This window comes from Lemur catta, chromosome 3, assembly GCF_020740605.2.
Source record: "Lemur catta isolate mLemCat1 chromosome 3, mLemCat1.pri, whole genome shotgun sequence".
Taxonomy (NCBI): Eukaryota; Metazoa; Chordata; class Mammalia; order Primates; family Lemuridae; genus Lemur; species Lemur catta.
Window position 1 is genome coordinate 35,129,252 of NC_059130.1, and position 17,568 is coordinate 35,146,819.

Consider the following 17,568-nt stretch of genomic DNA (forward strand, 5'->3'; position numbering starts at 1 on the left):
TTCAGAATCACTGCCACTTAGGTCAGGGACCACAGCCACGTCACTCTTGGCCCATCTCTGTGGGTACGTGCCTCAAACACACCTGTACAAAGTGCCATGTGCAATTCTCTCGTCTTTTACAATCCAGGCCTGGCCTAGGGATCACCACTTGCCAACAGGCTGACTGGGGTGGTGAGGAAAAGCTCCTTTTGCCCCAATAGGGCCGTAGGTGGCTGTTAATAGATTTTCAAATGCCTGAAGAGAGAGCTTGAGACATGCTAGTCCTGGACAACAAGCTATAGACCCAGACTGCAGTATTATTAGAGGGTCAGTTGGGAAGGATATGATTGCCCCAAAATGGAGTTCGTCAGCCTTAGCTTTGCTTTAGAATTTATAGAAATAAAAGTGCAATGCTTTTCTTATAGCCACAGTTGGATCTCTTGTAGACCAGAAAGTCCAAATGGAAGGAAATAAATACAGCTTTACATTAGCCCTCCTTGGTGCATCAGGGTGTCAGTGGAAATAGGACGGGGTTGTGTGCATGTGTGCGTGTGTGTATATACACCTGTGAGGGAAGGTGTATACACGTATGTGGGTTTGTGACCAGAAAGAAGAGAATGGGGATCTCCAGGGTGTTTGAATCAACGATGGGTTTGTGTTCTTTTCCTAACATGCATTTAGTTGGGGAGGCATGGTTCTGTTTGTTTTGTTCTGTGTTGTGATTGGCCATTGGAAGTAGGTCCAGCTACACAGGGAAGGAAGAACCAGGAAAGTGAGGTCCATGAAAGTGACAGAGCAGCTGTCAGGAATCCAGTTTGGCTGAGCCTACGCAGCTTGCAAAATCTAACCCAAGCTTCCTTGAGTCTTAGATCTCTTAGAGGATTAGGATTTTGAATGTCCAGAGGAGGGAAAGGTCTGTTTTCTCAAGGCCAGTGGGTGCTAAGGATGATGCCAGAGGCTGACGGATTAGGTGTGTGGGATGTGGATGGAGAACGCTTGTGTGGGATGTGGCTGGGGGGTGAGTGGGGAAAGTAGTTTCTAAAATGGTCTTGGAGAAGCTTGAGCAGAGAAGGAAGAGAGGAAATGGAGAGATTAAAGAATTAGAGAAACTAGTTATCTGTGTCACTGACCTTGGGCCCATTTAAGACTCGTGTCCTTTGGGTGTTCCCTGGTGGTTTCCACCTGCCTCGACCCCAACCTTTCCCCAGTTCAGGCCCTTTCTGGAGCGCTGGTTTGTGTGCTGGCATCCTCTCCCCTGTGACCCAAACCAGCGCACACTTGGTGTGTGGAGATGGGAAACAAAGGACAGATCTAGGATCCTTGAAGGGTTACCAGCCACCAACCTTCCGTCAGCAACAACTGGGCAGGAAGGGGAATGTTGCAGACTTGATTTCCCAGCGATGGCACCCTGTCCTCCTCCCTCCTTGCTTCTTGCTCTGCTAACTCAACTCCACCTGCCTCTTTTTCATCCTTCTACTCTGCCCTACATGGAGGACAAGTGGACACCTGGGGCCCCTACCTTACTGGTGCCTGTCCCAACCTGCTCCAGCTTGCCCCAGGTGCCAGCAGACTCTTGGACACAGGAGGCTCTCGAGGTTACAGAGCCAGGGAACAGTTTCTCTACACACGATGGACTGTATATTGGGATTGAAAATTATATTCCTTATATTCCTGCTTATATCAATGCTATCTGTGAAACCTCTGCCTAGCCTCATTGCTCTCCACTGACCTTGTTTAGGAGTTGTATTCCTTTAATTTCCTCTTTGCTTGACTGCTTCCTCCTTCCCCTACCCCCAGCCCTCTACTTCCTAAAACTGTTATGTCATTAACTCTGTTGGGTCCAATCTCTGGGAAAAGATTCTGTTAATGTAAGTGCACTTACTCTCTGGATGTTGTCACTAGTCTAGTGGCTTTTGCTAAATAAACCTTTCTTATTTCTACAAGCTTTTTCATTGTCTTTTCTTGCTTCCTCTGTTCCACCTGATCCTTCTCTCCCCCTCACTTCCTCCCTTCTTCCCCAGCCAGGGAGCAGCATCTATTCTGTGACATGGTTCCATAGGGTGTGGGGTTTGGACAGAATTCACAGGTTCTCTGAAGGAAAGTGGTAGCGGCTCCATGTGTAGTTTGCATAGACCACCTTGCAGGATCAGATTATTATCAGTGATTATTATCAGTGATTCTCAACCAGGGATGATTTTGCTGCCCCAGGGGATATTTGACAATGTCTGGAGACATTTTTGGTTGCCAAAATGTTACTGGCGTGGTGGTTAGAAATCAGGGATATTACTAAATAGCCTGTGGTACACAGGACAGCCCCCCTACAACAGAGAATTATCTAGCCCCAAATATTAGGAGTGCTATCGTTGGGAAACTCGGGTTCTATACTCATGTTGCAGACTCTCCAGACCCCAGATTTTTTCAAACTCCAAATCATTAGACTATGTGGGCAGTAGCAAGTTTTGCATGCTTGAAAAAGTGCTACATCGTAGCTGTTTTCCAGTCTAACTAGGCTGATCAAGATTACACAATTTCACTGACTCCGTAAATAAATGTCTAAAACACGTAGTTGGTAGGGATGTGAATGGGCCCATTCCAGAAATGTCCCTACCTGGGGGGCAAGACAGGCTCCTCCCCTTCCCTACCTGGAAGGATTATGGTGTCACTGCAGCACAGCGCGCAGCAGAGGAGCCTGACTCACAGGAGTGTGGGCTCCCCTGCAACGAGCAGAGATGAAAGGGAGGAGGAAGCTGGCAAAGGAGGGAGGATTAGAGAAATGAGCTGCAGGATCTTACAGGACAGACTGCGCAGAAGCCAGATCCTTTCGGCTGGAACTTTGAGCCATTTTGAGGGAAGAGGGGTTGTTAGGCCTGATGTTTTGTCAGGTCCAGGCCAGAAGGAAAGATGGAAGGTTCTGTATGCCAGGTTCACGTGCCTCTGTTCTTTCCTGGCTGAGTGAACTGAACTGAGCTTTATATTCTCACCTGTAAAATGGGGACAGTGCATGCCACATGAAGCTATTAAGAGAGTGAATGAAATTGCATTTTAAAAGCACCTAGCAGAGAGTGCCTGGCAGTGACCCAGGGTACAGCTCAGTGCACCATTTAGTTGGCTTCCTCCCACCTGCTCCTGTGCTGGCCAGTACAATTGTTTGCTGGGTTCTTTCTCCTGCTGTGCTGAAACTTTACTCAGCTCTGCACTGAGAAGATCCAGGGTGTTATAATGGTCCTGCATTAAATGGGACATGTGGAAGCACCTTGTCTTTAGGGAGAGGACACTACCCATGAACACCTGCCTGGCACCCTGGGCACATGCTGTGGTGATGGGCTTGGTCTTGGCCTCATTTCTTCCCCTCTTGATGTGCTCCGTGCCTGGGATACAGATGCCCTAGAGGAGGGGGCGTGGGGTTGGTGGAGGGCGAGAGACCAGACCAGGAGCCAGTTCCTTTCCTGGTTGTCCCAGACGGTAGTGAGACCATGAGTGGTCCCTTGCCCCCCAGCCACCCCATATATGCCCCCCTTTCTGGCTCAGGAGCCCCATCCGGGGGGCATATGTGCACAGCCACATGTATAAGGAGGAGGCTTCAGGGCAAAGGTGGCTTCTCCAGAGAAGCAGTAACTCAGAGTGAGGACTAAGAGGACTTGCCCGGAGTCACTCCTCTGCTCCCTCTGGGCACGAGGTCCTGGGAACAATGCCCAGACACCGCCTCACCTGGAGTGGACAGGTCATGACCCCCAAATCCCAGCCCCTGCTCCTGCTGGAGCCTGTCGGTCAGGTGGCCTCTGGGAGTCTGGCTGGGTGGCAGGGCATGGCCTGGCGTGGCCTTCGCATGTGATGTGACGGGGATTCGAGCCCATCTTCCCTCTCTCTCTGCTGAGATTTTAGCAGCACAGTGGTAAGCAGAGGGTGAGGCTCCAGGAAGAGTTTCTAAGACCCTCCACCCGGCCTACTGGCCAAGCTGTGGGGCAAAGGCTAAGGGAGTGTGGGTGACAGGGTCCCTGAAAGGCAAGGCCCACTGCAGTGGAAGGGCCATCAGGGAGTCACCAGGGAGATGGAGCAAGAGGGTAAATAAGGCCTAACAGTATGACCAGCAAGTGTTCAGTTCTCCTTTTTTTAAAAAAACACATAATGGGAAAAACAGATGTTCTCACTGCATCCCTGATGCTCACCTGAGTCAGAAAGTAAAATTCACTCAGAAATGAGTAAGGGTCAGGGCTGTCTGCTGGGCACCTTCTTTGGTAACAGGAAGCAGGGGTTCACATGTTTACCTGCCCGTTCTGACATGGCTCAAAGCAGCCATGTAAAGATGTCCCCTGGGTCAAAAGTGATTCTGTTCTGCTCCAGCCACAGATGCCGGTTCTAAGTGTAGGATAGTGGTGCATGTGATGGGGATGGGCTTGGCCCTATTTGCCTCTTCCCTGCCTTATGCTCAGGGCGTAACGTCCCTGCAGATCTAACATCTAAGAACTGCAGAGATTTCTTCTCTATGCAAACAGGACAGGGCATCCAATCTCTTCTCCCCAGTATGGACCACCGATCACATGGGAACCAACCAGAAGCCCAGGACCCTAGAGCAGTGGTTCTCACATTTGAGCTGCATCAGAATCACCTGGAGGGGGCTTAGAACACGGGTTGCCAAGCCCCCACCCCCATAGTTTCTGATTCAGTAGGTCTGAGCAGGGCCTGAGAATTTCATTACTGACAAATTCCCAGGGGACGCTGATACTGCTGGTGTGGGCAGCTCACTTTGAGGACCGCTGTCTTCAATTATATTCCCTCTTCAGGTATTGTCTTTATTTTCAAAAGAGAGGAGGGGACCGGGAATTGGGCCTGGTGTTCCTAGGCAACATTTAGCTGAAGGGGATGGGGGCCGGGTACTGGCAAGGACAGCAGGTGGTGCAGGGTGACCTCAGACTGGACAGGAGGCTGTGACTAACTTTGATTTATTGGCATCTCTCTAGAGACATAAGTAGGCTTCTCTCCCTGTTTACCTGAGGCGTGCGGCAAGACTATTTGAAGGCCTGGCAGCTGCCTGAGGAGTGCCTGTCCCCGGGCCAGGCCTTCTGCTCCCTGCCCCAGAGGGTTTTGAGCTTGCGGTAGTACACCTTGCAGCTGAAGCCCTCCTTGAAGCCCCCCTTGATGTGGCTCTTGAGGGAGTGCAGGGTTGGGTACATGCGGCAGCAGGCTGCGCACTTGTAGCTGTTCTGCGGTGTCTGGTGCCACTTGGAGGCCGTTATGATGTCCTGGGATGTGATGTGGTCTGTGGAGTCCAGGCCGTGCTGAGATTTCTTGGTGGCTTCTCGGGAGCAAGTGTTCTCTGGGGAGGAAGAGGACGAGCAGATGCTCTCAGCCATGTCCTCGGGAAGGCAGTTGTCCCCCCTGCCCTCGTCCCGCTGCACCTCTGGGAAGCTGTAGGTCTCCAGGTGGCTCTGTCTGTCTGCGCACACGAAGTAGCTGTAGGGGGAGAACCAGGGCCGGTAGATGATGCAGTTCCGCCTCAGCTGCTCCCCGCTCTGGGTGTCCCCCAGGGTGCAGTCTGCAAAGGAAAGGGTGGGTCTGAGCCTCTGGCCGTGGCAGGGATCAGTGGACTTGAGCTGGCTGGAAGCGGCGGACAGACGGAGAAGGGCAAGGAGGCAAGCACTGGGTGCGGCCTCGGTTCCCTCCACCCCACCATGACTGCGGTTCTGAGAGCCGTGGAAGAGGGGCTGGGACAAGCCATGAGGGCATTCATTCCTGCTGCTTTCATTTTCTATTGGTACAAATGGCCATCGGATCTCTGGGCAGAAGAGGCCCCTTTCTGTCATTAAGCCTTGATATTTGTCAGGTCCTTGCCTCCCTGGAGACACCTTGTCCTCTGGCTCCTCTGAGGATAGACACAGACAGGTGGCCCAGTGGACAGCCAGACCACCTCCTCCAGTCCCTTTTCCACCACCAATGGTTATGACCATTATTTCAGCCTCAGTGCCCATCCTGATCCCTTTACAGCCCCTCAGACAGCAATTGCTCTTGTATACCAGCTTGAGAACAGGACAAGACGGGAGAGGCAAGAGGCCTGCAGGTCTCTACTGAAGGAGGAAGGCCCAGATGGGAGGTGCAGGTGAACGGCAGCATGTGCTGATCCAGCCTGTGGACACCCTGCCCTTAGGGGAGCAGCCCCTGTCCATCCTCAGCTTCTCACGCATCCCCACCCAGAGTTTTGGAGAAGGCCTCACCTGGTGAGAGCACTGTGTTGTGCACCCCATGCCGGAGAGCGCTGCTTTGGTACTGGGGTGGCAGGGCCTGAGCTGGGCTGGATGTTTCCGTGGGTAACGCTGTCTTTGCAATGTCTGGGTCACAGAAGAAACACTCTGGTAAGCTGAGCAAGGTTGGGAGTCCTCTTCTTGGGACTCCCCATGACATACCAAGAGGCTCCACCTCTGCACTTCGAGGCATCTCAAAGCTGAAGCAAAGCAATGACCTCTTGAACCCAGCTAGGCAGACACCCTAGGGAATTCCAAATGGGGTGGTGTCCTTCAGGCCTATGAAAGATCCCCTGGAAAGGGGGATTTAAGACACAGTCCAGATGACACCTCTCTGCCTGGCCTGCCCCTCATCCTGCCTTCCTGCATCTTGTCACATAAATGACTTCATTCTGCCTTGCAGGCCTCTGGGTGCTCTGGCCCCAGGGTGCAGAGAGGGAGCTGGGGTCACGGGCTGCACAGCAATGCTGCATGGCCCCTTTGAGCATGAGAAGCCTGAGCCTCCAGTTGAAAACATCTCCCACCCACCGTCAGAGAGGGTTCATACGGGCCCTTGCTGCATGGCCCACACTGGAGTAGCTGCTAACACTGGGATACAAAGCTAACCTGCCTCAAATCCCAGAGTAAGAGCTGTGCTCCATTTGGGGCACAGATTTATAAATGTCATGGGTATAGGCGAGTGGGTGTTTAGGAGAATTACTCCAGAGAACAGTACTTCTAAAATTTTAATGTGCATATGGATCCCCCGGGGATGTTGCTAGAAATACAGATTCTGATTCAGTGGGTCTAGAGTGGGGGCCTGAGAGTCTACATTTTTAACAAGCTCCCGGGTGACACTGGTGTTGCAGGTCTGAGGATGATACTTAGAATAGCAAGTCCTCAGAGTGTCCACCTTTATTCTGTGACGTGCTTGTCAGTTACCCTCATGCTGAGACTCCTCCTGATGGTTTGCTAAGTCTAATTCTTCTCCAGCTTGTCAAAACAGAGCTAAAACTAATACCTGCTCTTTATGTAGAAAGACCACCGCCTTGAGATTTCATGCAGACTCTAGGGAGAAAAAACTTGACAGCACATGTTCCCCCATTCTTCTTTTGCCAGAACTAACAAACAGCAGGAATTATTTACCATGAATGCAGCATTTTGAAAATTTATTTTCTCCCCATGTGTAATTTGACTTTCTCCCGAAATTGTGGTCCTGGAACCTGATCTGGTAGAATACTCAAATTAAAAGATTTTTTTAAAAAACTGTATCTTTGTGGCCCTAGTGGCATCAGAGTTTACCTGGCAAGCTGGTGGCACGTGAGGACATAATGTCAGGAAAAGTGCTCAGGGAAGAGGAGGAGATTCGAGGTCCAGAGATGCTGAGGAGTGAGAAGTTCTCCATCTTCTGACCACTGCAGGGCATGGAGATCACACACCTGCTGCCAGGTGGCTGGCTGGGTTGTCCAGACGATAAACATTCTGAGTGCAGTTGACATCACAAGGTCACATGATTCCACTCGCCAGCTAGGTTACCCCTCGGAAAGACTGATGGAGTCAGTTGCAAGCAAGATTAAAAATTGTAAAGATTTTCTTTGCCCTGTCAATCCTCAGTGGCCTGCCCCGACTCAGAATACCCAGAGGGAAGGAACAGCTTAGCAGAGAGATGATAGTGACACCATCTGTTTGTCCTCTTTTTGTTTTTTGGTGTTGACACGGCGCCGTGCCTTTCCCCCCAGTTCTGGAAACCTCTGTCTTCTCTGACCACTTTCCTTCTTTACTTGCCTACCTCTGCTATGGAATATTTTTGTCATTTTATTTTAGTTTCTGTTTTTACTCTTTTTACATTTTCTTTGGAAATAATTTCAAATGTCTGAAAGTTACAAAAATCAAATCAATATAAAGAACATCCATATACCTGTATCCAGGTTTTCTGATTAATCTTTTACCCCATTGCTTTATCAATTCCTTTTCTCCTTCCTTCCCTTCCTCCCACCCTGTATATGTGTGTGTGTACTTAATTTTTCTCTGAACTATTTGAAGGTAAGTTACAATATTACATCCTTTTATAGCTAAATACTTCAGTATGAATTTCCTAAGAATGGGGACCAGATATTCTTTTGAGTGGCTGGTGCTTTTTTCAGCAAGTGGCTGAAATACAAAGGAGTGGCTCACTTGATACCACTTTGCTCGTTGTGAATCAGTTTCCTGGGGAGACTCTGGCCTCCAGAGGGGCAACGTTGCCTCTTCTCTTTGCTTTGCTTTTGTCACGTAACGGCCTTGCGCACTAGTGGGATGTGGAATAAGGGTGACACTTTGAAGATAAGCTGAAGGTTCCCCTTTTTAGATCATCACCACATGTCAACTAGAAACAGTGCTTTAGATCTAAACAGTGGATACATTTATGCTGCGTGGGGCCATGTGGCCCACTCCAGAAATAACGACAGGCTCCTTTTGCCGTGGTGTGGCGCGCGTAGGAGCAGGGTGCGAGTAGCGTCTGCACTCGGAGCCTATGGTTGTCTTGCCGCCTGTCTTTACTCACGATACTTAAACACCGGAAGGGCAATGGGAAAAGATGATTTCTGTTGTTTCTCCCTATGGCCTGGTTCAGAATGTTAGAATGTGTTGGGATATAAATTGAAGCCACGTACTTAGGTAACTTTGAAGGTGTTGGCAGTTTCAATTGGGCCATCGCGGTGTAGAGACAGATCGTGGGGTCTGGGGTTCAGCATGTGTGACTTCTGACTCCCCGGCCACTGGCTACCTGAGTGATGTTGGGAAAAATCTCTTTGCCACTTTGTTTCTCCATGTTGTTAATTTAGATTCTAAGTTGGAGTGGATGCACATCTTCCTGGGTAAAGTCTAGCAATTTACACGTGGAAAGTAGCATCCACGTGAATGCTGCACACAGGACCAGAGGACTTAGAATTTCATCTGCATTGGCCCATCCCATTTCTCCCACTGCCAGCTAGGAACTTCAGATATGCTTAACGTAAAGAGGGTTCAAAATATTGGGGGGAAGTATAGGAGGCTGAATCTCTCAGTGCCTGTTTATAGAGTTTGTAAAATATGACCCTGTTTTGGTTTAGTTAATAAAAACTGTATGGGAACCTGGTCATTCCAGGGTTTGTAATTATCCTAGTTGCAGGGCCTCTGTCTTGCATGCTATATCCTCCCTAGATGTGTTGTTGCTAGTGGCCCAGGCAGGAGGTGACAGTCTCAGAGTGATTGGTCACTGCGTAAAATATGTCTTTCTCTCGTTTGTTTCCCACCTGCTTTCTGAGCCCCTTTCTCGGACAGGTAAGATATCTTCTTTCCTGTGGATGACTTACGTCCCCAGGTGCCCTCCTCTGCTCGGGTGTGTGCATGTTGGGGGATGTTGCTGGGAGGGCCACCCAGCTGGGGTCCCGTCATCTTTCTCTGCTCCATCGCCATTATTTTCTGAACCACCAAGCCTCTAGTCCTGAGGCAGGAAGGACAGAGTGTGGAGGTCATTAGAGTCATTGGCGAGAAAGGGGCCTCATTGCATATCCTTCAGATGCAGCGATGAAGGCAGCCCCAGGCAGAGTCCCACTTTGATGAGAAGGGCAGTTTCTCCTGGCCTGACCTCAAAGGCCCTGCAAAACCCTCCCGTAGAGGGATTTTTTGAGTGGTTTTTGTAAATGGAAAAAGATTTATGAGCAGTTTCTCTACAGTGTCAGCCCCATCATGTAGTCAATTTTTAAGAATTCATATAAAATCCAAATTCAATTAAGCTAACTTATTAAATGCCTACTGTTGTGTAAGACCCAAAGCTAGGCATTGCAGCAGATAAAAAGCACCTACGTAAGATGCTGTGACCCCTCAAGGAGCTTACTGTTTTACTGTAGAGACAGAAAGATTTAGACAGTTGTAGAGACAGTGTATGATAGACTATCTTTAGATTACTTAAGAATTCAGTGTCTTTTATAGACTATGACGTTATGAAGGGTAGAGGGCAAGAAGTACAGGAAATCCACCATGCTGCACAATCCAAAGTTATTTATTTTAAAGAGTGTGTTTTTAAAGTAATGATAGGGTAATTTACAAATCACCTTGACAGGTGTTTTTGGTGCTTACACTTTTAAAAATGAGTGTGTCTGCTCTGAAGATTCACTTTAGACCAGTAAGGAAACCACCACTGGAGGTGCTGGGGGATTTGCCTTCTCCAGGTAGTTTACGTGGTTTCTTAGTGGCCATATACTTTCTGATTTAGGAGAAAATAGTTAAATGGTTTAGTTTCCAAATCTTTTTTGCTAGTTTGCGGATTACATTATTAAAGAAAATAAGAAGGATGTAGAACATGGTAGGCAAATTGTGCCAAAGTGGACAACGTGGCAAGATGCACTCTTAGGACAATCATCGGGTTGATGACCATGCTTGCTGCGGGGCAGCTGGGAGCTCTTGCTAGTGTGGTGGGTCTGCATCCAGAGCCCAAGCCAGCTGGGGCCCTGCATCCCAGCGATGCTATGCTGTGAGTCCCCTGGCATGTCCCCCAGCTCACAGTGGTGCTTTCATCTGCATGTGGATTAGGGGCAGTTACAGAGGTGAAGACTGTGGGCCTCATCCACAGAGAGCGATCTCCACTTTTCCGATGATCTCTCCCTGCCACCCAAAAGCCCTCCGAATGTGGCTTACCTAGGTAGTTGGCCCAGAGCATGTAGCACTGCTGAAACCACAAAAAAGAGAATGATCCCTTGGCCCAGGACATAGCAGTGCAGGGCAGAAAGAACTGCTTTATGCAGAAATTCAATAGAAGAAAAAGTATGTCCTAATCTCAGTTACTCTTAGGAAGGGCTTAGCAAGTACAGACACTTAGCAGAGGTGCTGACAAGGAAAGGAACATAGTGACCAAATGTCTCCTCTCCCTCTGCAGACTGACAGAACATCAGGGGTAGTTGGGATAGACAGAAACCTCAGGCCTGTTTCTAAGGCCCCAGAGTGGGTCTGGCTGCCTGATTACTAAGCTGGATTTCCAGGTAGGGAGAGGGTGCCCGGGTGAGAGTATGTGAATGGCGTGGCTCAGAGCCTGGAGCTCCAGCCTTTTCAACAATAAACCTTGAAGCTGCCATCGTGGCCTCTACAACTCTCCATCTGCAAAATGGGTTTTGGCTATTCAAGGTATTTACTGAGCATCTACTATGTACCAGACCCAGGCTAGGTATTGAAGATACAAAGATAAATGAAGCATGGCCTCTGTCTTGCAAATCTTTACAATCCAATGGGTCTTACCTAGCTCTTTGAGTTAATTGTTGAAGCCCAAGAAGATCCCTGAGAGAAGGACCAGGTACCAGGCATAGTGACACAGCTGTTCCACAACCCATGGCAGGGCAAAGTAGTTGAAAGAACCCTGAGCTTTGAGTTAGAAGACCTGAGTTCTAGCTCCACCTCCACCAGTAATTATCTGTGTGACCTCAGGCATGACAGTTCATTATGTTGAGTCCCCTCCTTCATCTCTAAGTAGGTATCTTACCATGCCTCACCTCATGGGGTTACCGTGAGGATCAAGTGAGCTGGTGTTTGTCAAGATCCTCGTGCTTCACTGGCACCAAGTACCTTGATGGGGACTGGTTCTGAACCATCACTCAGCATCTCTGCACGTGAGCTGGCCACACTCCCAAGTTCCACCTCCATACACACGAGGAAGTGTCAGCCCCTTTTCCATGGGGAAAATGTGCTTTCTGTGGGGCACTTCCAGCACCATGCCTCATGCTTGCCATCCCTCCACCAACTTCTGTCCCGCTGCCTGAGTCAGAGCTCAACATGTGCTCCCAGCAGTGTAAAAGTGTCATATTTCATTGCTTCATCCTCATTTCTTCTTTACTTCCAAGGGCCTGGTGACCCCCGGGTACAGGGGTCAAGCCATGAGTCAAGGAGGCAGGTATAAAGAAATAAGTTTGCTTTTTTACTGCTGGGGTTAGTCATTCATTAACTTGAGTGGGGCAGAACTAGAATTTCTGATTCTATATCCCATCCAAAAAAACTATACTGGAAAGTTCAAGAGTATCTTTGCTGGCTCTTTCTTGAATATTTCCAAAGCCATATGAAGTTAAGAGTTTGGGGACGGTATAAAGAAAAGAAAAGCTGGATGATATGGTCAGAGGTCCTGCTCCCCTCTCATCCATTTCTCTCTCTTCCCTCTCTGTCCGTAGTTGACCACAGCATGTTTGAGAACTTGAACGCAGCCCTCACTCCGAAGCTCCAGGCCAGCCGCTCCTTCCCCCACTTGTCCAGGCCTGCGGCCCCCGGCCCTGCCACCCTGGGCTCTGTGGAGCCTGGTGGGCCGGGACTCTGGGTGGGCAGCAGCCAGCACCTCAAGAATTTGGGCAAAGCCATGGGGGCCAAAGTTAACGACTTTCTGCGGAGAAAGGAGCCCTCCAGCTTGGGCAGTGTGGGTGTGACAGAGATCAACAGGACCGCAGGGGCCCAGCTGGCCAGTAGGGCGGACGTGGCCTCAGGGGCCTGGCTGGAAGATGAGAGGTGAGTCTCTGCCTGCCCCCCAACATCCCTGCAACTCTGGGGACCCTCTTGAATAGGTACAGGGACAAACTGCAGTGTCTCCAGAGGACAACAGCCCTGAGGAAGGGATGAGAGGTTGTCCTTGGAGAAGATCTGAAGGATGGGGCCCCATTTGTGGGCACTGGCTTCACTCCCCATGACCATGGCTGAAGTTTATTGAGCACCCACAACGTCCTTACCACAGTGCTATGTACTTGAGTTGCATCATTTTAACCCTCACAGGAGCCCTGGGAGGTGGATTACATTTCAGTTTTACAGATAAGTCAAGTTCAAAGAGGTAAGTGAGTAACTTAAGGTCACAAAGTTAGTATTTGGCAGAGCTGGGTTCAAACCCAAGTATTGCACGGAGGCTCCCCAGGTGGATTCCAATGCCCGGCCACAGCCAAGGACCTCTGCCCTAGGCTGCCAGTTGTGGAGAAGCCTGCACCTGCCAGAGCCCACCCGAGACAGGGCGGGCGGGAGCAGCCTGCCATGGCAGCCCTCCTACTCCTCCACCTTGTGCCAACGGGTCCTTTCCAGGCCTTGTTTTAAACACCTGTATGTCTGAGGCGGTGACGTCCTTTACAGGGCTTATTGCATAGGTTCTGATATGACACGCTTCCCCAGTGGCCTTTATCCTGTCTCCGGAGGCAACACTTTGTGCTGCTCTGAACACTGAGTGTGGGTGGAACAGGCTAAAAGCCAACTGTCGTGCTGAAGTTGCTAACTAAGACCCACATGCTAAATCAAGAACGAGAACCTAGGGGGTAAAGTGCTCCTTAGGTGGGTGAATTGGAAGTGCAGCTGGAGTTAGAGGAGCGAGGATGCAGCATGGACAGGTGCATCACCGTCATCCTTAAAGCACACATTTATTGTCATCAACTTTACAGGTCAGTCCTGCAAGAAGCGTTCCCTCGGCTAGATCCTCCACCTCCCATAACCAGAAAGCGAACCCCTCGGGCCCTGAAGACCACCCAGGACATGCTAATTTCATCGCAGCCTGTCCTAAGCAGTCTGGACTATGGGACAGAGCTGTCACCTGGGCAGCCCCAGGACTCACCTCCCATTGCCCAGCCTGTCCCAGCAGACGCTGCACAGCCAGAGGCCACCATGGAGATGGGAGAGAAGGGCGAGGCTCTGCCCAATGGAGAGGTGTCCCTGTCAGTACCTGACCTGATCCACAAGGACAGCCAGGATGAAGCCAAGCTGAAGATGACTGAGCACAGAAGGGCCTCCTCCCCTGGCCTCATCGAGAGGAATGGCCTCAAACTCAGCTTGAGCCCCATCAACCTGACCGAGTCCTGGGAGGACGGCCGCCCCCCTCCTCAGGCACGGACCTCCAGCCCTGACAATGAGGGCCCTCACCCAGACCTGCTGTCCTTTGAGTAGCCCCCTCCTCTTCCCTGCCGAGCACCGCCCACTCTTCCCTCCGCTCTCTCCTCCCCTGTGCACGCCGGCCCTCGTCCCAGGTCCACCATGCCTTTTGCCTTCCTTGGGCACCAGCAGAGAGCCAGACATCCCACGTGGGATTTTGCAGGGCTAGAAGTCCACGAGTAGTCTGCTCAGAAAGTCTATCTGCAGAATGGCAAAGGACCCAGTGCCAACCCTGAGCCTGATTTTCTGTTGGCTTTTCTCAGTGTTGGCTGCGGCCCTAGGACATTGGAGTACTTCCACTCCCAGGCTTGTCCTCACGTCCCCCTGGGATGCAAGGCCACCAGCCCAGGATGACGAGGCTTGAGGGAATCCTCTGTGCTTGTCTCCCGTATGCTGGCTACTCCCCTACTCCTCCCCCCACCACCCTCCATGCCCGGGTTCCTTCCCGTCTTCCCTGATGGGCCCAGAGGCCCTGCCTCGGGGGGGAACAAGGCTGGCCGAGGATTAATGGGTTTGGCTTGATGATGGGCCCTGGCCGGAAAGCCGCACACCCTGACCACAGCCCGTCCATGGCTCCTCCTGGTCTCAAGACAGCTTTGGCCCCTGTCTGCCATCTTTTCTCTGCCCTGGAGTGGGGGCCCAACAAGATCCTTCCCAGGCCCAGACCTTGAGAGTTCACCCAAGGTTTTGACCCTGTCGCTCAGGGTTCCCGAGGTTTCCCCCCATCTGGTCAGATGTAGGATACAAAATGAAATCCCTCTGCCTGTCTGGGAGTGGCACCTGGGGAAATGACGTGACCGGCTGCGCTTGGGCTCCCTGCATGGAAGGAAAGATTGGGCTTCCCTTGCTGTGTGTGTGAAAACAGGGCCAGGCAGGCTCTGCAGAGGCAGCAGGGCATGTTCTGATCTTGTTTTGTGGGGAGGCCCAGGAACTTGGGGGTGGTGTCAACATTCAAAAATGGTCCATCCAGAGCAGAGCAGTGGAGAAGAGTGTGAAGACAGGACAGAGAAGAGCAGTCATTGGGGATTGGAGCAGCATTTTAGGGGCTACCCTGCAGCCAAAGCAATGCAATTCTAGGGCCTGGGCACGGAAAGTATACAAGCCGAGTGACGCAGGTGAGAGACTGGCATGTGCTAAGAGCTGTGGAAGTTATGTAGTTTTAATTAAGTGAAAGTGCTTTGTGCTGGTGCTGAAGTTGCTGGGGCCTCCTGCAGCCCCAGGCCTCCCTGGAGCAGGCTATGCGGGAGTCCGGTTCCTGTGGCCTCCCCTTTTCTGTGCATCATATGGCTTCCCACCCATGAACTCTGAGACATCCAGGGCTCACTTCCTAGTTCATCTCATCACCAAGTCCCCGCCTCCCTACCTACCACCTCTGCCATATAGAATGTCCACGCTGACTCCTAAGAACTGGGTGCCTCAGTGGTCCCCTAGGATATGGCACCTTCCTGCATTCTTGCTTCTGCAGCTGTGCAGCCTTGCCCCAGCCCTCGCATGGCCTGCCCTTTACCCTGTCTTCCACTGCCCCAGAACGTGAGGCTTCACGACACGTGCACCACAAAGCCGAGTCTCCCCTTCCTCCCACCTGCAGGCCCTGGTGGAGTGGGCAGGGCTGTTATGCATATATCCTGCCTTACTCCCAGGATGTGATGTCTGACCCTGATGTCAGAGAGTTGTTCTTAGGACTAGCATTTGAGGTCCTGTGAATGGTTGAGGTATCACGAAACACACAGAGCTGGGCACGAGGGTAGAGCCTCCAAACACATCCTGGGAGCAAGCCCAGTTTCATGTGAGCTTTCCATACCAGAAGCAAGGTTTGTTGTTCAGACAGGAAACTTAGCTGGCACCTGTGGGGCTGTTCCTCCCCCAGAGACCAGGGTGGCTCTGGCCAGGTGATATGGTAGCTATAGGTACAGATGTTGCAGGTCCAGGCTTGCTTGGGTACCTTGTCTCCACTCTACAGCCAGGCTGCTGCTAAAGGGTGGGTCCTCAGACCCAGGGTAAGCAAAGGGATCCCAGCAAGTAGTCCCAGGACCATTGCCCAGTGAGCCCAGAGTTCTAGTGCCTGATGCTGCATAAAGCGCTGTGGGACCCCGCTCCATTTGCTAGTTGCCTACAACCCCCATCCTCCTGCTGCAGGGGCTGATGCTGCTACCTCTGGAGGCTGAGACTGACATCTGATCTCAGATGCTGCAGATATTGCCTGGTGCTCGGGGCTAAGTGCTGCCCAAAGCCCAGCAGGAACAGCTGCTGCTACTCCTGCTGAGGGCCTTGGCTCAGACCAACTCCTCCATCTAAAGCCCGCCTGGTTTTCATGTCTGTCTCAACAGTCTGACCTTCCTGTGGTTGCAGCATGGCAGCCACAGCCCCACAAATCCCTCCTAGTGAGTCCAGCTTCTCTGGGAACTTGGCCTGGACATAGCCCAGTCCCTGAGAGGGCAGGGTAATGAGGAGCGAAGAACCTATCTTCTGTGTCCACATAAGGAAGTTGGGGCCACAGGGTCTTTGTCTCTCCGTTAATCCACGGCCCCACCATAACCCTCCTTTCAGCATATAGTTTTATCTTTATAGATTACAAGGTGAGCTTCCAGAACCTGGCAGGAGGATGGTGTATCCCCTCGCACAGAAGGAAACGTATCTGTGGATGTTATGTGTGTGGATATGGAAGACACACATGTATGTAACCCATCAACCTTTGAAGAACAAGACAGTTCGCCCCAGTTTGGAGGAGGAGGAAGATTATAGATCTATCCTGAGGATTATCTAGAGAGAGAATATTTATATTTTTAGTAATTTTCTGGTAGAAGGAAGTTGCACAATAAAATGGTTGGGTTTGCTGGTTTGCTTTTTTCCCTTCTGACTGATGGGGAGTCGTTGGTTTCCTCAAGGCCGTTGTTGGGTGGAGGGCATGGTTGGCTTTTGCTTTGTGAGCCTGGAAATGTGAGAAGAGAGGGAGGTAGAAATGTGAGGATGATGGCGCTACTGGAACCTTCACCCTAGGATCTTTGGTAGGGAATGCACTTTCTCAGGATGTGACATCGTTCACTGCCCTGACTGGCCACTGTGAGCATGTCCCTCTGCCAGCCCGAGCTGTCTCTGTTTCGGGGGCATCCACATCCCGTGCATAGGTAAGACCCTCAGAAGAAAGCTGGGGGGAATGTGAATGACCATTGGATCACCCTCTAGGCCACTGATTCCCAACCTGGGTCCAAAGCTTCATGTTGGTGTGTGTATGTTTGTCCGCAGAGGGGCCAGGGCTTCTGTCAGATTCTCAAGGTGAGTCGTCATCAATCAATGTCAGCAGAATACCCAGAGCTGCTGACTTAGGCACCTCCCAGGGCTGGGACAGCCTCAGTGCTCACATTCTGAGAGGATGTAGCCTGGAGCCCCCTTGCCCTGTCGCTGCCCCCAGGCTAGTGTCAGATCAAGGACCTAGAGGACTCAGCAGAGTGAGGATCAGCCAGGCCTTTAATCTCCTTAAAAGGGA

The 17,568-nt window shown here is 51.1% G+C and overlaps 2 protein-coding genes across 6 annotated transcripts in view; one reads left to right on the forward strand and one right to left on the reverse strand.

Moving 5' to 3' along the window:
• C3H1orf226 (chromosome 3 C1orf226 homolog) overlaps positions 1–16,934 on the forward strand; it is a 289,207-nt gene extending 272,273 nt beyond the window's left edge. For 4 of the 5 annotated variants that reach the window (XM_045547211.1, XM_045547213.1, XM_045547214.1 and 1 more), the window contains 2 exons: positions 12,365–12,692; positions 13,601–16,934. In XM_045547211.1, the coding sequence (XP_045403167.1) occupies positions 12,365–12,692; positions 13,601–14,099 (827 nt within the window). In that variant the 3' untranslated portion in view covers positions 14,100–16,934. Of the gene's footprint in view, positions 1–9,471; positions 9,495–12,364; positions 12,693–13,600 lie in introns of those variants that run through there. The other variant, XM_045547216.1, reaches the window with a different exon arrangement.
• On the reverse strand, positions 4,963–7,642 carry SPATA46 (spermatogenesis associated 46). Its single transcript, XM_045547217.1, has 3 exons — positions 7,497–7,642; positions 6,189–6,302; positions 4,963–5,512 (listed from the first exon to the last, which is right to left on the reverse strand). Exons 1-3 carry the CDS (start codon positions 7,618–7,620, stop codon positions 4,986–4,988), a joined length of 765 nt encoding a protein of 254 aa, XP_045403173.1. The 5' UTR covers positions 7,621–7,642; the 3' UTR covers positions 4,963–4,985.
• Positions 16,935–17,568: the final 634 nt, after the last annotated feature.